The following is a 20161-nucleotide window of genomic DNA, read 5'->3' as shown; positions in this document are numbered from 1 at the left end:
GAAATTCTCTATCTTAAACAGGTGTGTGTTTAGGGAGCATTCAAGCGCATTGCGCACTTGATGTTGGAATTCACTAAGTCCTTTATGTTGAGTTACAGGGAGCACCCGTAGCTACGTGTGCCACGACTTTTGCTACCAAGCCTCGGTCTTAAGAATCAATTTGGCCTGCATCTCGTTCCCCACCATTATCGCCGCCCACCATGATGGCTACTCCAGCCAACACAAATCGCTCATGTTCCTTTGCAGGGTTTCCTTGAGGTCTTCAGTTGAGAAAGTCTCGAGATTCTCATCCTCAAACCCGAACTCCAAAAGACTGTCGTCATCACCTCCATCGTCGCTACCGTAGTCTATCTCTTCTATCGATCCAGGCGCCTGACCATACGGCCCATTCCAGTCCAGTCGAGAGTAACCTTCAAGCTGCGGCGGTCTTTCAACAGCCCATGTCGGCGATGGGTGTTCAACGGGGTCCAGCAGCGACACTCCGCCCTCTTTGTCTGAGCAACGGACAACGAAGAGTTGGCGGCAATAGCGACGCCAAACGGCTAGCTCCGGGATGCCAGGAGGATAGGCGCAGTCCAGCCAGTGCCGGCTGTGGACAGTAATGTTGGACGTTCCCAAATCCTCGCCGCCTTTGAGAAGACACGACCGGACGAACGCGGCAAAGGCCAGGAGTATGGCAGGGTCTTCGGGTACGTCCTCTTCCAATTCATATGGATCAGCCCATATCTGGAGAGACAGATATTCCATTCTGGGCAGTAGAAGCAGCATGCCAATGGCGGATGTTCTGGCGGTTTCGCGAATTGGGTCGTCTTCGTTACTCCTGCGAAGGTCGGGCGGCCAGCCCTTGAAAACGATCGAGAGGTGCTTGAGACCCAGCAAGCGATTCCTGAGAAAATCAACAAAACTTAGCGTATCGATACAAAGCTGGTACACGTCGCTGTTGTCATCAAAGAGGTGGAAGCTTGAGCTGTTGTCGGTGCCCACCATGACCTTGATGCACTTGATCCACTGCAAGGCACGGACGGGCCGGTCGCGGAGGAACAAGACCGCCATTGGGATGGAGAGTTGGTCCTTTTCGCACTCAAACATGAATCTGTTTGCGGAGTAGAAAATGGGCGCGCTCTCTTCGTAGATTTGACGGCATGTTTGGAGGATGCTGAGCAGCAGCGGACCGGATCCCACAAGTTCGTACGTGATTTTCGATAGCGTCCCTACATCCCACACAGTGGTGCGCTTCTGGACCGGCCTAGCAGCGCACCATGACGGGAAATGAGGGGGTTTTCTTTCCCAAGGCTGGTCTTTGTCGCAGCGAACTGGCTCAATGTGCATGCAGCCCTTTACGAGTGCGTATTCGTAAATCTTCTGTCGGACGTTGGACGGAAGGTCGAGGAAAGAGCACCCGTGGTTGCGAGGGACGGAGTCCTTTTCCATCGTATTTCGCTGACCGGATGAGGCTGCGGACATTTTGTTCTGAGTATCAATGACAAGAGTCTTCAAGTAGTGAAGTGGAATGAAGACGATTTGGAACAAATCAATGAGGTCTGTCGACATAAAGCAAAGCGGGGCTTCCGGAGGGGCCGTCAACTAAGGTTGTATCCGAAACTCTAGACAGAGGTAGAGATATTCTCCCTGTTGACGTCCACCATACACTCATTTGGATCGACCACCTTACACTCATCTGTCTATCTTGAGGCACCAGTATGACAAGTGGATTGAATAGTTTATGTCGTTTTTTTTGGTTGAGGAAAGCTCCGGTGCAGTCACCCTTGACATCCCTCAGAGTTTTTGGAGGCGAGCGTCAAGGTGGCACTGGGGGAGGTTTCTTGAACTCGTAAGTGAATGAGTGTGAGAGCGCAGACCTTCTGAATGTGGAGATTTTTTGAAGAGTATTGAGACTGTATCTCGGCGTGACCCATTCCGCCGGCCCTTTCAGAACTTTTCTGTCGTTGCACTCATTAAAAAACAACTATTTGATTCGGCAGATAGCCTCATGATGGCATCTGAGCAATCACAGTGCCTGGTGAAGACAGCAGCATTCCCAAAGAAAAACCAATCTCGTGATCAACCCTAACTCCTAATTCCCTGGGCGACAGTCCCCCCAAAAGCTCCTACCGCATTCTTGGAGATTCGTTCTTGTCTTTCCCGGCCAGTCTTGTTTTCGTACCGATTTCTCTTTTCTCTTCCTTTCCGATTTCTCTCCTCCGTCTGGTTCACTTGTCGTTCTCATCCTTGCTGTCCATTGATAGTAAACACGTTGTTCAGAGATTCCTTGTTAGTACAGCCCTGAGGTCTGCGGGTGCGACGGTTTCGAGGTTCTGACCACTCAAATCAAGCTCGTGGAGACTGTCATTATCACCGCCATCGTCGCGAGCGTAGTCAGTTTTGAGCATCGCAGGGAAATACAAGGTGCCATATGAGCTACCCCAGCAGAGGCCAAAAGGATACGGTCCGGGACCCTCAAGCTCTGGCCACGGAATTTTTCTCGTCCACAGTCGCGGTGGGTGATGTACGGGCTCCAAAAACGACCTGCCGAACTCATCGTCGTCACAACGCACCACAAATAGAGAGCGATTTTGTCTTATGTAAACGGCCTCGTCTGGCGACGCATTTTCCGGAAAGGCGTAGTTCAGCCAGTGTCGGCTATGAACAACAATGTTAGCTGCTTCCAACCTTTCGCCGCCTCTGAGCAAGTAAGATCGAACGAGGGCAGCAAAGGCGAGAGGCAAAGCAGGATCCATTGGTGTTCCCATCAACGGAATTTCAGGATTCCTTCGTGTTCCCAGGAATGGACATTTAGGATCCGCTAGTGTTCTAACTGATGTCGAGGGATAGGATCGGACCTCGACGGAGAGTCGCCTGTACTTTGGGAGCAGCAGCAAAATACCTGCTGGCGATGTCTTCGCAACCTCGCCGCGTAAATCTTCTTCCTGGTATTCTCCTTTGCGAAAATCAGGTGGCCAGCCGTAGAAAATGAGCGACAGGTGTTTGAGAGCGGTCAAGCGAAACTTCAAAAGGTACGTAAACAACAGCGTATCAGCGCGCAATTCTTCATCGTCTCGGTCGTCAAATATGTCGAAGAGCGAGTCAGCGACGTTTCCGACGATGACTTTGATGCTCTTGATCCAGCTCATGACGCGAGCGGGTCGGTCGCGGAAGAATGAGATGGCCATCGCGATTAACAGGCCATCATCTCTGCAATTAAAGAAGAATTGGTTCTTCGAGTAGAATATTTCCGAGCTCTCTTGGTAAATTTGACGACATGTTTGGAAGACGGTGATTAGGGCCTGCTGGCTGAATCTTGCAAGTTCGTAGGAGAGCATTGGCCGCATGCCAGGACCACGTCCGATTGTACGCTGATGGACCGGCCTCGAGGAACACCGCAACGGACTTTGCAAGATGTGTTGTCTTTGAACGTCTTGTCTGTCGTCGCAGCGAACGGGTTCAATTTGTACGACGCCCACGATCAGCACATATTCATATATCCGATTTCGAAGCTCTCGAGGAAGTTGAAAAAACAAGCATCCATCTTGTTTGGAAGGAGCGGAAGAATTTTCGCTCATCTTTTGCTTGCTGGAGGTTGTGGACAGTATCGAGTATCGACCATCGACAGTCCTCAGATGGCGATGAGGACTCAATAGTCTGAAGGAGACTGTTGGGACTGACGAGCTCAGTATCAGCTGAGTCACCAGGTAGATGGTGGCACAGTGGGTGATGAAAGAAACTGCCAATCCGGGAATCTCTGTTGCCAAGTTAAAACACGTAGAGACGTGGAGTTATCAAGCGCTTAATGCGTTCAACATAGAGAAAAATTTCCTCTTAATAGGTAGTCACAGGGAGCATTCAAGCGCTCGCGCCTGTGAAGGTGCGACGACTTGAAGCTGGGCCTGAGTTGAATTTCTTTCCTCACCCACTGTGGTGGATTAAGTTTGGTTTGGAAACTCTATTATTTACAGGGCGAAAAGAAAGCTAGTGGTTCCTTGACATTGCACTATTCCCAATCGGTTCAGTCACCATAAGAGCTTTCTTTTTTACCTTAAGGCAGGCACAGAAAATCAATCATGCCCTCATAGCGATTGAAGCCCGATGTCAAGTAAATTGCTCATAGATTTCCCAAATCTCTCAAAGCACCTCAGTCGAAAAGGCTTCGGATGGTTGTCCAGAAAGGGCGGCCGAGAGAGCGATCCAGGAGAGCAAAGCGCTGTCTAAGTTCTCCAGCATCCACTTGTCAGCTCGTTGCCCCTATTCTCTTTTTGCTCACTCACACATCTTTCTCCACTTTTGAATTCTGACGTCCTCAGTAGAGTCGTATGTGTAGAGCAGCTGATTGACGGCAACGAAGACGTCGCAGGGGACGGTCGTGGAGAATTCGGACATATTCAGGCCCTGGATTGTCGACATAGTATCTTGGTGTGGGAAAAGTGCTGCGGAAGCGGATGAAGAGAATGATGCTTTCTTAGTTTCCATGATCTGACTGCTCTATGCTGTCTCTCCTTCTTTCTCCTCCGGTAGCTCTTCTTCTGTAACGGGCATCTCTCCCTGGGATCCAAGACTTGCCCATTCAGTGTCATCCTCTTCAGTGTTTTTTTCCTCTGTGTCATCCTCTTCTGTGGCATCCCATGCTCTGTCATCCCATTGCGCGGCATCCCATTCTGTGGCGTCCCTTTCTGTGCCACCCCATTGTACGATATCTGATTCTGTATCATCCCATTCTGCGGCATGCCATTCTGGGTGACCTGTGAAGCACCTGTTGGCATATTCTTCTTCTAGTTCCGCCTCAATTCGATCGTGAAGCCGCCGCAGCATGTATTCCTCGGAGAGATCTTCCAAGATCTGTTTCAGCGACTCAGGCTCCAGGTTTATGTCGTCCACGTCAAGCTCTTTGAGACTGTCGTTATCGCCGCCATCGCTCTCAGCGTAATCCTTTTCGAGTTGCGGCCCTGAAGCATAAGATGTGTCCTGGCATCTGAACATATTACCCTCCTCCACGTCGTCGATCGTGCACCCCAGAAACTCCGCCGCTTGAGCTTTGTCAATCCATAGCGGCGACAGACGTTGAAGAGGCTTCAAATGAGACCTCCCATTTTCATCGTCGTCGCAACGGACAATGAAGTAACGCAGGGAACTTCTCATGTATACAACTGCCGCTGGATCTTCCGGACCGTCGAGTCTATTGCGCCCAACATCTTCAACGAACCTGGACACGGTATGTCGACTGTGGACTGTGATGTTGGATCTGCCCAAGTTTTCACCACCTCGAAGCAGAAGCGACCGGAAAAGCTCCGCACAGGCAATGAGTGAGGCGGGATCCGTCGGTACAAATCTGTATAACCAACAGTCGGGATCGGGGCGCGCCATTATCTCCATGGAGAAGCGTTTATACTTCCTTGAGAGTCTGAACCAGGCGTCGAAGGGACATCTGTCGGTGCCAGTCTCGGGCTGTTCGATGCCTTGTATGATGAATGCATGCCTATAATGTTGAATGTCGTCCAATGGCCAGCACGAGAAAAGAAGGGAAAGGTGTTCAAGAGCAGGTAGTTGGTGTTGAGCGATTGTCATACAAGGTTCAAATACCAAATCTCGATAGTCTGGAAAGCGGCAGATTTCGAACTTGATGTTCTTTATCCAGCCCATGGCTCTGGCAGAACGGCAGCCAAAGAAGGACTTAGCTGCACGGTTGGTTTCTTGTCTGAAGAAGAAAACATTCCTCGAGTAGAAGAGGGGCCCGGCCTCTTCAAATATCTGCGTGCAAGTTTCAAGCAAGCCGACCGCCGGCTTGACGGTGGTACGAACGCGAAGCTCGCGGCATGGGGGATTCGGATAGTAGAGTTCTATGGTGCCCACGACCAGCGCATGTTCGTATATCCGATCTCGCAGTTCTCTTGGCAACCCCAAAAGTCGGCAGACAGGCTTGAAGGGAGTTGATGGTTCCGAAATGTGTTCCATTTTTCTGTTCCGGTCGGACAGCCGAGGGAAGCGTAGGTTGAGAATCCGGGGGAGCGAGTGATCAAGTGAGGACTTAGGTTGGATCAAGGTTGAGGAGGTATAGCCTCAGGAACCGGAGGAGTGAACGGAATCGCGTGGCGTTCGGATAGTCCTGGAAGACTGGACGGCGGAGTGTAGAAGAGTTTCGTTCAGGCTTTATACGATCGAAGGGTACTTTTGGGGCACTCTCGAAAGTGGTTGGAGGCTCCGTGCGCTTTACTCCGATGGTTCAGGCACGCTGCAAAATCTCAACAATCTGGATTTCCGCGGATTGGTAGCGAAAGCCTTGACCCACACGACTCCTACTGCTCCCTATGACTCGATCGAGGGGACCTCAACACTAGAGTCCCCAGTGAGTCGCGGAACTTCACCGGTTAATTGCTCAGCTGGCCACACCGCACCGGACTTCCCCTTCAACAAGAGCGCTCAACACGCTCTCTCAAAACTTGATTCGACAAGAGCTAGAAATTCTATGCCAGTAAAAATATCAAACAAGAAAGAAAAGACAATCCGGATGGGCACAAGGCCCTTTGTACATACATACTATACACAATCCACAATCTGACCCACGCCTTTCCCTTATGTACTCCCCAGGATCCTCGAATACGCATCCTCGACCTCCTTGACGACCTCGAGCAGCGTGACGATGACAATCTGATGCGTGACGTTGGGCAGGCGGTCGCGGTGCAGGCCGATCCACTCGAGCGGCGGCGTCGCCTCGCCCATGTCGCGCAGCTGCGGCGTCTCAATCACCGGCGTCTCCAGCGCCGTGTACTCGTACCGCGACTGCGGCACGTTGACCACGGCCGTGATCTTGTTGCTGTCGTTGTTGGTCGCGCCGTCGGTAGCAGACGTCGGCGATGCGGACGACGCCGGTGTCGCGTTGTCCGAATCCGGGGCTCCTCCCCCCTTGGTTGGCGAGTCGCCGGGGCTCGCCGCCGCGACGGCCGCGAGCGATGGCAGAGGCGGCGCGTTGGGGTCGGTGGGCGACTTGGGCGAGTCCGACAGGCCGCCGCCTGTGATTTTGACGGCGGATTCGGGAAGCGGCTTGCCGAGGCGGTTGGCGAGGGCGCGCGAGTGCGTGTTCCACATATTGCGGATGAAGCTGATGCGCGAGTAGTTCCAGCCGACGTCGACCTTGCCCTCGAACGAGCTCTTGAAGATGTAGTCGATGTGGTTGGAGCCCGATGCCTGCCATGTCTGCATGGCGGCGATGACCTTGGGCACGCGCAAGATGGTTCCACCGCGCGCCGTTTTGGCGTTGGAGACGACGTCTTCGACGGTCAGGTCATGTGCGGGTTGTGGCCCTTTGTGGTGGTTGATGCTGGCAAGAGCCACGCTGAGCTCGCCCAAGGTCATTCCGAGCCCACTGTGGACCTTGAAGTCCTCAAGGCCAACGGCAAAGCGGGCCTGTACGTCCGAAGCCGTCAGGAGTAGAATCTGATGATCGGAAAAGGTGCTGGGGAAGGCGCCGAAACTGATGGAATTGAGCGTGACCACTACGTCGGTATGCAGCGAGATGGGTGTTTTGGCCTCCTTCTCCTCGTCTTGCTTTGGCGGCGTTCCAGCCTCGCTCCCATCGCGCGGCGTCGAAGCGGACGATGAAGTCCGCCGGAGGAACCTCTCAATGTCTTTGATAGACTGCTTGTAAGCCGCCTGATTCTCCGAAATAAGACGATCAAAGGCCTGGCTCAAGGCAATTGCTTGGGCAGCACTGGTTGTCGTGATGAAGGCTTGCACCTTGTCTCCTTCAAGCATGACAACAAGTCGATCCCTCGCTCCTATGTGAGGACCTCGGACGTTGTACATGAGAAAGTTGAAGGTGGTGATGTCGGCGACCGCAAATGGTTGGTAGTCAAACGAACTCTTAACCCGAAGTCTCTCAAATCCGAGCGACGCCTGGATGTGGGGTGACCTGCGGACTCCTTCCTTGCGTGACGGCCAACTAATCGATGTCCGCACCTTGGAGTCCAACAGTTCGACAAACCCACTTGTCCGGCCAGTGCTATCAATACTGACTCTTTCCATGCCGATGCAAAGATTCTCCTCCCAGTCGGAGGTCTTCTTTGACGAAGCCCATAGATTGACAATCTTGAACGAGGGCTTGCCGATAGCTTGTCCAAGGTCGAGGTCGACGGCGAGTTCCTCAATGGAGACCGTAGCATTCCATGGAAAGGCGGCTGCGGCTGTGACTTGCTCGTAGCGCTGGACCAAGTATTCTTGCGGCCCCTCGTTCGGAGCGGGACTTGCGGGCTTGGAGGCCCGGCGGACTTCGGGTGGTACCCAAATCTCTCGGAAAAGCAAAAAGTCCTGCAACTGTCTTGCGTTGATGTGAGTCCGCATGGGATCGATTTTGAGGATGGCAGATATGCCACTGGTGCCGCTAAGATGCTTGCTATTCATGACTGAGAGAATAACCTTGTTGACGTCGAAGCTGAAAGTGGATTCCCTGGAGTAAACATGCTGAACCGATGCCTGCAGATGTTCGAAGGTAGCCGAAACGGCGAAGAAGTGCCCTTGTTCAGTAGACTTGATGCTGTTGATGGTCAGGTAAATATCTTCGAACCGTGCCGTTGCAGCGACTCTTGCAATAGGCTGGCAGCTCAAGCTGAATTCCTGCTTGCAGATACGTAAACCCAAGTTCAGACGAGTTTTTCCCAAGATGGTGCTGGGATCAGCTGTGATGAGATTTTCTTCTTCAAGGAACTTCGGTGGATGTTTGGGCTCGGTAGGTTTCCGAGGTCTCTTTGGCACATTGTCGTCCTTGTGCTGCACCACTTCTTTGACACTGTTGGAAATGTCCATGATTAGGGGAACGACACTCGGGTGCAGCATGTTGGTCGATGCATCCACCTTGAGCTCAGCATTCAAAGACGGGTCAGTCGAATCGTCTCTGTACTCAACCTTGAGAGTGACACCAGGGGCGCGCAGAGTTGTCGTCGTGTTTGATCCTTCGTTTGCGAATTGCCCATATCTCCCAGAACGGGCAGCACCTGTTCCACTGGTTCGAGGCGCCGTGGACGTTGAAGCAGGAGCTTGGCCTTGAAGAGTAACGACCGCACCTGCAAAGTCCGCATCAACAAGAAGAGAGGACAGCCTCTTGTTGCCAATGAGCTTCTTGGCAGACTGGCCAGACTCGCCATCGACGTTTGCTATGTTTGCAGCCGCAGTCCGCCACGACTCCGTTGCAGCGTGCACTTTTTGACCGGCAAGTGAAATCGATTCCTCCAGAATGGAGGCTGGGAGAACGAATTTGGAGTCCAAACGAAGGTCGAGAGACTTTCCGGCAGCGTTGAAAGCGAAGCGCCTCTCCGTACTCGAGGAGATGTAAGAAACGTTGAAGACGACCTCGGGGAGCAAGGCAGAATTGGCCGACCGGATCCTCTTGCTTTGGGTGGTGGGGACCATTTGAAGCTGCAAATCCTCGATTGACAGTCGAGCAGTCTCCTCGCTGCGAGTGGCGAGCTCGATTCTCTTGAATGAAAGGACCAGGTCGTTTCTTTCGCGGCCCGGGTAAGCCGAGACAGAATTGCCAACAATCCAGCTGATCTGAATGTCGGACAGCTCGAGAGAAGCGGCAGTAGTGAACAAGCCGCTGGCGGCCATCTGGTCGATTGCTTCAGCGTCGTCCCCGTCTCCCAAAGTCCGGTGCGAAGGTCGTCTCCTCGGCTGACGCAGCTTGCGCAGATATCTCCTCTCACGGGAGAGATCCAGACCCTTAATCCGTTCCTGCAAATGATTCAGGACCTCGACCGATGCCGAGGCTGTGTCCGCAAACATGTTGATTTCCAGGCCAGTGCTGCGGACGCGATAGTTGCGCTTTGGAATCTTCCAGGTTCCACTTTGGAGAGTGCCACGCAGTTCAAGACCAAAGAAAAGATTGCCGCAGTCTTTGACCTTGTCGCCATCGCTCAACTGGCAAGATAGGCTGATGTGAGGGAGTAAGGCAGAAAACTCTGGCAGCGGAAGAAGCTCATTGTCTGGACTCAGATTGGTAGCCTTGACTTGTATGCGATTCATCTCAAAGGCGATTGTCGCAGTCGATGAGTCTGGAAGCTTGGTCGGGGCCCTCGCGAGGATACCAATGCCTGCCATCACAAAATTGGCATCGAATGCCACAGGCAGGTCTTCCTTTTCTTGCAGAACAGGCGACTTTTTGGGTTTAGTCTTCGGCAGAGCTTCTTTGACGTTGGTTTGAAGAACTTCGATATCCTCCTTGATGGTATTCAAGACATTCATGACTTCTGGCTCGTTCACTGCCAAGAGTAGACCGTGTACTGCAGATGCCTCGATGATGAAGGCATCCATGATGCAGTTGAATCCGATCCTGAGGCCGGTCTTCGAATGCACCATCGTCAAAGTGCCGTTTTGAAGAGGCAAAGTAAATGCAGCAACAATCTGAGACTGTCGCTTCTTGTGGTTGTGCAAACAGTGACTTTGTCGATCGACGTCGAAGTTGACTGTCAAAGTTGGGTCCTTGTCGAGGAGCGGCGCAATCGAGATTCTGCCCACCTTTCCGGAAATGACGTAGCTCAGAGATTGCAGCAGAGCTATTTCGACACGGTAAGAGTCCATGAGAAGGGAGACGGTGATGTTTGGGAGCGTTGCCGGATCCTTTTTCTCCGGAGTGCGTGGAGATTCCACCTTTGTGTTGTTGAAGCTTTGGAACTTTTCTGCAAAGTAGGCCACCTCGTCGCAGATGACAGAGTTGGCAACTTCGAGAATTCCAAGCACATCCTCGACCACCTTGATACTCAGCTCTCCGCTTTTGCCAATGATCATCCATCCCTCGGGCGTTGTCTGCCTCCAGTCGGCGTCGTCGTGGGAAACGAAGATGCTCGGCTTGACGACTTGTGTTCTCATGAGGAGTCTTCCTCGAGAGCGAAACTCGGATCCAGCAGCGTTCGAGTGCACAAGGCCGCTGATGCTCATGCCTCCCTTCATCTGCGTTTTATCTGTGCCAACGACAGACAGCTTCATCGCATGTATTGTTGACAGATAGCGTAGATTGATAGTGTCGATGGCGATGCTGCCGCTTTCAGTAGCAAATACAAGCTGGAAGTGATGCACCTCCGGGGTGTCTTCGAGATGTCGTGAAATATCCAGCATATCATTTTTCTCGGTCGCTTTGCTGGCTTGCGGCGCCTCTGACTGGAACAGGCGGAGTACATTTTCGACAAGCGCGCAAATCTCCCAGCTGATTTTGATGGCAACATTCTTAGTGCTCACCTCCACCACACTCGACTTCTGCGCCTCATGGAGCATGAGGCCAGTCGGCATAGACGGAGGGGAAAGTGCAACGTCAATCGACAACAGCTGGAAGAGGACATCGCTCTGTTCAGGACCAGGATCCACAATGAGCCGTATGGCACCTGTCCTGACAGAGACGTCGATCGGCATAGACTTCTTTGCTTGCGCATCTTCAAAATCGGGCGCAGATCCGTAGAGTTCCCGCATGGCCAGACTCTTTCTGACGTGTGCCAGATCCCACGTCCGCCACTGATCCCAAGCTTCGATGACGCATTTCTCGGCATCCGGAGGACACATGGAATAACCTCGCATGCAAGTATCAATGATGTTTTGCCGCACCTCTGGTGACAAAGAATCGTAGATATAGTGAAGGCGAGAAATAATCTTCCAGGAGTCGTGGTTCCTCAAGTGGGAATTGGCAGCGCGAATTGCGTAAGACGGTCTCGTGATGAAGGCGGGATCAGGTATGTCTTTTCCAGAAATGGTCAACGCATGCACCATATACCTCAATCGTCTTTGGCTCTTCGCCACAAGTTCCGCGAACTTGATGCCGATCTCATCTGCAAGGAGAGCGGTCCGATGGATAAGAGAGGCCAAGTACTGGACGTGCTTGCTTGAGGTTGCAATATCCATGTCTTTGAAGCGAATATTGACCGATGCGGAGCTGCCAGAAACGATCCACACTAGGAGCTCGGTGAGCTCCGCTTGGACGGCAACGTCGTTGCCAGTGCGACCCGTGTGTTTCTCTCGCGCGGAAACACTGATCGACTTGAGCGTAGTGTGCACCGATAATGTGCTCTTGTCTTCTTCCTGTTTGGGCCATTTCTTGTCTCTGACTGAAACTGCAAGGTGATCAAGAACCAAGTCATACTGGTCTTTTCCTGTGTCTGTCTTCTCGCCGTCTAATGATGGAATGCTGCTGACGAATCTGAGTTGAAAGGAGGGCAACCGCAGGCTGCATTCGGTTGATGATCCCTTGCCGTCTATCAATTTCTGCAGATCCATGATTTTGCCCATAATGGTCATTTGGAAATCATCAAGTATGTCTCTTGGATGCCTTGGTTGCAGCGTATCAATAAGATTGACCACCGTTGAGACTGCATTCGGGGTAATAAGAGCACGAATGCCGGGCTCGAAGCTGACCAAGAAGCTCGTGTGGGAGAAATTCTCGTCAAAAGTCCTGTTGGAGACATCATTGAAGATCAAGGCATTCTTCGTGTGTGTTCCCCAATGAGATGGTCTCTGAGGAAACTCTGGAACTTCTGACGTGTCAAAATCCACGCCGTGCAGAGGGAAGTAAGGCGTCTCTAGAGAACTGGAAAGCGCGATCGACGGCTTCAGAGGTGCAAAATAGTCCATGCCCTCTTCCAAAGCCAAGGGAGGCGCCACTGGGCTGGTCAACCGCCTTCCTGGTATCGATGGCCTGGTGGTATTTCCGCTGTTCAAATTCCTCTGTTGGCTGCTTGACTCCGGCCTTTGAGTTGCCTGAATGCTTTGCTTGAGAGAACTCTTTGACGCCATCCGCCGCAAATTGTCCCTTCCCGAGTGGGACTTGGCTAACGACCCTTTTCGAATGGACGCCGAAGAAATTGACAGCTTCGACGGCCCACTCAGAGCGCTAGTGGTAGACTCCGTTGAGACACTGCCGTGTCTTATAGTGGAGCTGCCGTTCAGTGGCGGAGCCGGAAAGGGAGACGGCATAGCAGGAGGATCGACTCTCAAAGCTGGGTTTGGTCGTTCGAAACTGTCCATGTCGTCGAGGAGCAGCCAAGGAGTCCTGTGGGTTCTGAGATCGCTCTCTTTGACATGTGCCTGCTGAGCACGACGATCTTCCGTAAAATGAAGCTTGCGTTTGAGCATGCTCAAGCGGATATCAGTCTGGAGATAAGCTTGCGGCTCGACTTTGGCTGATCCGGAGCGATTTCGCTGGCGCGAAGCTGTTCTTGAATCTACGCATGCCACGACCAGATTAGGGATGAGAACATTTAATCGCTGAGAGAAAGTCGAGCGTGCCCAATCGTTGAAGTCAAGACTGATAGGATCTGTCCGAACGAGAAAAGCCTCCTGGGCAACATGCAACCATAAGTTGACTGCATTGGTCGTGACCCTGAAAAAGTTGACATCGTGGACAATGGCAGGATCGACCAATGGCAGTGCATTCTCATCATCGTCTAGACAGAAAGCAAAGCAGCGACCGAAGCCTGCAAATTTATCGATGAGCATCGCAGAGCACTCCCCAGTAATCGATCCAATCTTGAATTCCCACCCGCAGAAATAGCTCGGTTCCACGGGAGGCAAGCCAAAAGTGTGGTGTCCATGAAGTTTGATCAGGCTGACATAAAGCTGAGTCTGGCTACTGTCAACACCTTTGCCCTCTTTGGCGTGGATGGCTCCCAGTGATGCGCTAAGAGGACTAAAGTCCATAGCAAGGTCCATGTAGTAGTTGGTGACACGGAGATCCTGGTGGAAAAAAGGAACATCGACGCGGATATGGTCTTCCGCAGTGTAAAGGTTAGCAGGAAGCAAGACAGTCGAGTTGTTCGCTTCGATTGTCAGAATGACATCGAGATCGTTCGACTTGCTTGCGGCTTGTTCGGCAGAGTTGGGGCCTGGGGCTTCGGGACTATTGCCCGAGGGTAGCTCCCGAAACTCCTCGAGGGTCTTGAAATGCATGTCCTCGCCAAAGTAGTTGTCCTTGAAAGTCATGAAGTGCTTGATCAGGAATCCATACAAAGTTAGATCCAGACTGTTGCCACGGACATCCAAATGAAGCCTATCGGTCAACCCAATGCCTGTCTCAGAGAAGTAATCGTAGCTCCCAAGGACAACAAGCTCTTTTAGATCTGCCAAATGCTTGTCTTTGAGAAAGGCGGCAGCCGTGTTTCCCGGGGGTAACGAGAGATCGAGGCTGATTTCTTGACCTCGGGCATCAAAGGTGATGCAGTTCTCTATCGGCTGAAACTTTTCAAGCGGGATCCCCAAATGGACGCCAAGAGTCTTGCCATGAAACAGGATGAAATGATTGTCCTCGAGATCGGCAGGATTATTGATGATGTTGGAGTCGTTGGTGTTCAGATACAGCTTGAGATTCTGGAAATCCAGATTCAGGAAGTATTTGAACGGCGTGAAGGTGTAATACTCGGATGGAGGACCAGAGCCCCAGTCGTTGATCAGGTCAGTAATTAAGAACATGTGATCTCTCAAGAGGAAAAGGTCCATATCGTTGAACCTCATGTTGAAGCCCCACTGACGCAGGGCGTTCCATTTGAGCGGATTAGAAAGGTTGCAGTCCATCTCAACAGCACCGGACTTCCAGAGAAGATCGTGGTTGACGCTGGAGAAACTCTCAGTCCCGCGCAAATCGACATCCAAGCTGTTTGTATAGCCTTGTGGACCAGCGACCATGTCCATGATGTAATTAATGGTGGAATTGGCCTGGACCACAACGTCGAGCCAGCCAAAGGGCCTCACATTCTGAGCAGTCGTGCTGGCATCGCGTTTTGCGGCCCTCGAGTGTTTCCTTCGCCCCTTGGTACGGCCGTGGGCGCTGGTGGTATTTCTGCCATTGCCGGCAACTGTGTGTGCGCGGCCTTTCCATTTCCAGTCCTTTGATTTTTCTCGTAGGGGAATACGGAGCACACTTTGCTCCTCCAAATTGATGAAAATCTTGAACACAGTGGCCACACGAGTGTCGCCTGGTTCGAGTGGTTTTGCGGGTATTGAATCTGTAAACAAGGCTGGAAAGAAGTAATTTTGCAGAATGACACGATGACGATCTGCCCAAGGACCGTAGTGGAGCATGGACTCGTAGACATGCAAATCAAGGCCGTATTCTGGAGGAAGACTGCCATTGATATCTAAGGTATTGAAGCTTGCCTGGCGTTCAAAGTCGGCTGAACGTTTTGGTACGTATCCAGGCACATCCCAGTAGAGGCTCATACTCAAACGGCTGCAGTCGGCAATGAGAGAGAACTTTGCATATTCAACTCCGTCCCATTCATCATGTTCATTGTGATCATCATCATCAAGGTATCTTGTTAGACCTTGCCAGCGACCTTGACCCATGAATGGAGGCTGGGCAGGCGGTCCTCTGCTCTTGCTGGGCTTCCGAGAGTCTGCAAGGGAATCCATCGAGCCATTGAAGTGCTGGAATAGATTTTGAACAGGATGAAAGGCTCGCTTCCAAAAGGATGTCTTTCGCTCCCTCCGAGAGAGGCCCGGCACAGATTCCTCCTGGCCATGACGCTTCAGACGGGCTGCGGTGGCTAGTTGAGGATTCTTGTAGTCGGGGTTTGGCTTCATGTGAACCGTAGGTTTCTCAAAGTCAAGATTGAAGACCTGTTTGTACAGATCCAGTGGTCCGGCATGTGCAGCAGTGATTTCTCCACTTGCCTTGTCACACTTTGCGACGAGCACAGAAGGGGTGCTTTCGTTGCCCATAACAACCGCGGCCTTGTTACAATCAAGTCGGATGGGAAGAAGACGGAGGAACGAGGGAATTTCTGGAGGCTTTCTGGCCTCATCGGCACCTTGAGACGCATGTGGGGCTTCGGCATGAGAAGTACCAGTGCGAGATGTGGGCTTTTTCTTGCTGCCATTGGTATTGCGGCGATGCAGTACCGACTGGACCTTTTCTGAAAAAGCAGTCGGAGCATACGTGCTTTGTTGGGAAACAGGCACGTCTTGACTCGGAGAGGCGTTCGATTTCGCATTGTCCGTGGCACGGGTGAAATTGTCTACGATGGAATCGTAGGCGGGAGATCGATTGTACAAAAAGGCCTCGACGCCGGAAACCTTGATTGAGATACGGCACGGCAACTCTTTGATTTTCTGTTTCCCGCCTTCTTCTGCCTTGGCATCACTCTGGCTTCGCTCGCGCGACCCACTCTCCTCCGTGCTCGTCGTGTGTAGCTGTCCCGGCTTGGGGGTGACTCGGCCGCGATCGAAAATCTCCGTCTGTTTGACCTTTCCGTACCAGAAGCGCCATGTCAAGTATCCGCCGTGGATAAGGATGGTCTGGTTGTGGCCATGGTACCGTATATCCTTCCAAAACAAGCGGCCTCCGAGCAAAGATATCTGCAGCGACTCGATGTCGATGTACGCGCGGTACGTGTGCCATGTGTAGGCTCGAATGCCGTAGGAGACGAGTGTCGCAAAGAGCCTGTTGAAGTAGAAGAGGAAGAAGACTGTGAGAATGCCGTAGACGAGCAATTCAACGAGAAACTGCCAAAGAAGACCGCGGTGAGCACCCAGCGGCTGGGCAGTGAGCTCGTTGTTGTTCGCCATGGCGTAACGAGCTGCTCGTGAGACGGGTTGGTGGCCTAGGGGGTTCTGCGATCATGGTGGGAGCGAACGACCGGGCCTGGCATTGGGCGAGGGCGAATTCGAGCCTCGAGATGGTGGTGATATTTTGGTTGCGGAGGTGCTTGGCGGGGAGTTGTTGGTGTTGCAGGGAACGGGCAAGGTCCAGGAGAGCGGTCAGCAGCAGGAATGCTGGCAGTCGTCCATCCGCGGATGACGACGCCCGTGCTCCGCGTTCGCCGGGGGGAGGGATCAACACAACGCTCTCTTTCTCTCCGCTCTGCTGCACAACCTCCACCCGCTCGTACGCCCATTTTTTCCCCTCGTTTCGCTCTGGCCGGCTCTGTCGCCCGCAGAGCTCGCTATTTCGCGAGACCTTTCCGGGCAACAGTGTCGCGGCGTGCGGCTTCTCCTTGAGCTCCCCATCCACACCATGGGGGAGCAGTCCAACGGCGTTGGCACGGGCGGCAGACTGGGCGATGTCGTGGTAATAGTCGCCGGTGTTGCAGCTCTCACTGCTACCCTCTTGACAGTCGTGTAAGAGCTCCTCCTCTGTCCTTGGCCTTCACTTTGCTAATTCCAAGCTCCCAGGTCCATATGGCTGCAGTCGTAAGAATCCCAACAGCACGCGACCACCCAAACAGCGGTCAGAACGCTGACCCGAGCGCAGAAAAAATTACCGAAAGCCTCTTCTACAAAGATATGTGGTGCGCATACTTTTAATGTGCGTGGGCGCAAATATTCCGTTGGGGGCCATCGCTAAACCAACGTCAGGGTCCCTATCTATTCTGCTGCCTCATGGGCCAGTCTGGTGTCTCTCAAGGCTGCTTTCTGGATAGATCCTTTCCGAGATGTCTACGAGGTCAGCCACCCACGCGTCGTGGTCGGCCTGGATGCTGACCAAGACAGGCCTTCACAATCTACACCTTCTTTCAACTACTCATCAACTTTATCGGCGGCGAAAGAGCCCTGATAATTCTCATGACGGGACGCGCACCCGTCCCACATTTATGGCCGCTGAATTACATCTTGCCCAAGGTTGACATCTCGGATCCGCACACATTTCTCGCCATCAAGCGTGGAATCCTCCAGTACACATGGCTGAAGCCCATCTTGGCCATTGCCACTATCATAATGAAAGCCACCGACACGTACCAGGAGGGCTACATTGGAATCACGTCTGGATACTTCTGGAGTGGTCTTATCTACAACATTAGCATCACCATCAGCCTGTACGCCCTGGCCATGTTCTGGGTGTGCATGTCACACGACCTCAAACCTTTCCGGCCGATGCCCAAGTTTTTGTGCATCAAAGGAATCATCTTTGCGTCATACTGGCAGGGCTTCTTCCTTTCCATCCTGGTCTGGCTAGGCGCCATACCCGACGATGTGCCTGGTTACACTCCGGACAATCTTGCTGCGTCCATTCAAGATGCACTCATCTGCTTCGAAATGCCTGCCTTTGCTATTGCGCATTGGTACGCATTCTCATGGCACGACTACGCCGACATTACCATCTCTGCCGCACGCATGCCAGTCAAGTATGCGTTGCGAGACGCTTTTGGTCCCATGGATCTCATCCAGGACACGAAGGATACATTCGCCGGAAAGCGGTACGAGTATCGGTATTTTGATGCACACGACAATGTCCTTGCCCATGAAGACTCCCACTCCCGCGCAGCTCGCATGATGCAAGGCATGCGTTATGAGAGGGGTGGCAAAGGCAAGTACTGGATACCAAGGCCAAAGTCGGAGCGCACGCCTTTGCTTGGCGGTTTTGTTTCCTCGAGCAGAGCCAGAGCAATGAGCCCAGGAGCTCACCGAGCACTTGAGGCTGCCAAGTATGGCGCGGCAGAAGATGACATGGAGGATCCTCAGTTGAACCCCGAAGACGAGCAACTGTTTACCAACGCCAGGGCTCTCGAGTTCGGGGACTGGAATGTAAGTCTTGATCACATTGTCGTTTGCAACGACTGCTGACCTCGCCACAGTATCCTGTCATTGCTGCACACTTTGCATCACGTGAAGACCGCCTTTATGGAAACCCCGACATGATCACTGCGTCGACCAACCGAAATCTCATTCAGCCCACCCGCGAGAATAGGCAGCGACGAAGAAGTGAAATCCAACATCTTCAACAATCTGTCGGCAAGGGCAAGCACCGCGATAGCGTTGGCAGCCATGGCAGCGAGCCTCCAAGCGCGAGGTCTCGCAAATCCATGACCAGCAAGCTGCTCCGCCGGGACACGACCTCATCTTCCAGCTCATCCAAATCGGACCGCAGCCAGCTCGTCGACCTTGTTGTGGAGGATCACGAGGCCGAAGAAGTTGAGCGCGTGCGTGCCCGAAAGGAAGGCGGCCCGGGCTGGAATCAGGCGGAGCCAAAGCATTTTGTGTAAGATTGACCTTATTACTTGGCCGCATTCCTTCGATCCTGTTGGATCGCGGCTCAAATCTTTCGTCCTTCGGTACTTGAGCTAACAAGAATCCTAGACGGACCTACCCGCCCGTCGGTCAGGCCGAAGAGGTGCGCGAAGGCTTTGACCCAGACCATGCGGAGCCTGACCAGCCCGAACGCGAACACAACCTCGACGCCCCCTTTACTGTTGGCGAAGACGACCCGCAGCCCCCCACGCCCACTCAGGATGAACGCCCTCTCATCTCGGATGAAGCCAGGCATTGGCAGCGTAGAGAGTATGGCGGCAGTGGGGATGACGATGGCAGCGACGCTGCCAGCGGCGCGGGCAAGGGCGACAGCGTCATGGGCGCAGAGAACGGCGCCATCAAATATGGCAGCTTCAGAGAAGAGAGGAGCGTGTGGGAGCGCGACGACTAATCTATGTTGAGTTGAGCGTGGTTGCCGATGCAGAGGCATCGAAAGAGCGAGCACGGGTGGTTCTCGAACGACGCGAGATTGGTCACGACGACTGCTGTGGTAGACAACCCACCTAACCCATAGACGAAGCGGTACGGCGCAGTAACGGTTTCCATTTCATGTCCTTTTTTCTTGGTGGGCGGGATTTTTTTTCCTTCTTGCTGTCTTTTGAAGCACCCATGGACGCATTAGCGCTGGCGTTGGCGGAAGAGGTCACTCTATCAGATCGAACATATATACACATGAGCGGGAACACATGAGGTGGATGACAATGGTGGTGTACTGTACGGTTTTCACGAATGAGCAACATATTTTCTCCCAGCCTATCCGTGATATTTTGGTGTTTCAATGCTCGTTTTCGGCAAAGGCATAGAAGCGCAAGGCCTGTCATGGATTACGCTCTGGTCTACGGGTCATTTGCAGCTTTCCAGCCTGCCTCATCCGCCTTGCAGCGGCTGCCTCCACGCACGCCTTGCACTGACGGCGTCCGCAAACAAACCAAACCGCCAGTCCTACTCACTGCGCGCGCCGTGCCGCTGCAGTCAGTCATTTCCCCTGTCGCCGCAACTAGGTACTGTGAGCACCTGAATCCGCAAGCCCTTTTCCTCTCCTTCTCTGCAACATGGGATGAGAGGAGGCGTCCCTCGCATATCTATGCTGCAATCGAAAATTGCGGAGGCACAGAGGACCAACCGAGCTGCTTGCTTGGACATGAAGGGCGAGGGCAGAGATGAGGAGCTGAGGGACTGGGTA

General features: G+C 52.9%; 5 protein-coding genes across 5 annotated transcripts; 1 reads left to right on the top strand and 4 right to left on the bottom strand.

Moving 5' to 3' along the window:
- Positions 1 to 207: 207 nt before the first annotated feature.
- BKA78DRAFT_373297 (uncharacterized protein) lies at positions 208 to 1696 on the bottom strand (the record flags this gene model as incomplete). The annotated part of the gene is made up of 1 exon (XM_066892763.1): positions 208 to 1696. Exon 1 carries the CDS (start codon positions 1549 to 1551, stop codon positions 208 to 210), a length of 1344 nt encoding a protein of 447 aa, XP_066741696.1. The 5' UTR covers positions 1552 to 1696.
- Positions 1697 to 2258: 562 nt separating this feature from the next.
- Positions 2259 to 3170, bottom strand: BKA78DRAFT_373296 (uncharacterized protein; the record flags this gene model as incomplete). The annotated part of the gene is made up of 1 exon (XM_066892762.1): positions 2259 to 3170. The coding sequence occupies one exon, from the start codon at positions 3168 to 3170 to the stop codon at positions 2259 to 2261; it is 912 nt and encodes a 303-aa protein (XP_066741695.1).
- An 869-nt stretch (positions 3171 to 4039) lies between these two features.
- BKA78DRAFT_319852 (uncharacterized protein) lies at positions 4040 to 5020 on the bottom strand. Its single transcript, XM_066888898.1, has 2 exons — positions 4263 to 5020; positions 4040 to 4209 (listed from the first exon to the last, which is right to left on the bottom strand). Exon 1 carries the CDS (start codon positions 4969 to 4971, stop codon positions 4477 to 4479), a length of 495 nt encoding a protein of 164 aa, XP_066741694.1. The 5' UTR covers positions 4972 to 5020; the 3' UTR covers positions 4040 to 4209; positions 4263 to 4476.
- A 1541-nt stretch (positions 5021 to 6561) lies between these two features.
- Positions 6562 to 16740, bottom strand: BKA78DRAFT_373290 (uncharacterized protein; the record flags this gene model as incomplete). Its single annotated transcript, XM_066892761.1, has 3 exons — positions 12741 to 16740; positions 6989 to 12641; positions 6562 to 6913 (listed from the first exon to the last, which is right to left on the bottom strand). The coding sequence occupies exons 1-3, from the start codon at positions 16516 to 16518 to the stop codon at positions 6562 to 6564; spliced, it is 9783 nt and encodes a 3260-aa protein (XP_066741693.1). The 5' UTR covers positions 16519 to 16740.
- Positions 16682 to 19757, top strand: BKA78DRAFT_345395 (organic solute transporter Ostalpha-domain-containing protein). The gene is made up of 7 exons (XM_066890488.1): positions 16682 to 17070; positions 17125 to 17142; positions 17204 to 17257; positions 17308 to 17395; positions 17443 to 18474; positions 18525 to 18928; positions 19027 to 19757. Exons 1-7 carry the CDS (start codon positions 16967 to 16969, stop codon positions 19367 to 19369), a joined length of 2043 nt encoding a protein of 680 aa, XP_066741692.1. The 5' UTR covers positions 16682 to 16966; the 3' UTR covers positions 19370 to 19757.
- The last annotated feature ends 404 nt before the right edge of the window (positions 19758 to 20161 follow it).

This window comes from Phyllosticta capitalensis (assembly GCF_038381095.1).
Source record: "Phyllosticta capitalensis strain CBS 128856 chromosome Unknown BKA78scaffold_8, whole genome shotgun sequence".
Classification (NCBI taxonomy): domain Eukaryota; kingdom Fungi; phylum Ascomycota; class Dothideomycetes; order Botryosphaeriales; family Phyllostictaceae; genus Phyllosticta; species Phyllosticta capitalensis.
This window is presented reverse-complemented; position numbering and strand designations above follow the sequence as displayed.

Coding starts and splice junctions, on each gene's coding strand:
- BKA78DRAFT_319852 (XM_066888898.1), bottom strand. CDS start 4,971: ATGTTCAGATGCCAGGACACATCTTATGCTTCAGGGCCGCAACTCGAA.
- BKA78DRAFT_345395 (XM_066890488.1), top strand. CDS start 16,967: ATGGGGGAGCAGTCCAACGGCGTTGGCACGGGCGGCAGACTGGGCGAT. Junction 17,258..17,307: donor GTGGTGCGCATACTTTTAAT/GTGCGTGGGCGC, acceptor AACCAACGTCAG/GGTCCCTATCTATTCTGCTG. Junction 18,929..19,026: donor GCGGAGCCAAAGCATTTTGT/GTAAGATTGACC, acceptor CAAGAATCCTAG/ACGGACCTACCCGCCCGTCG.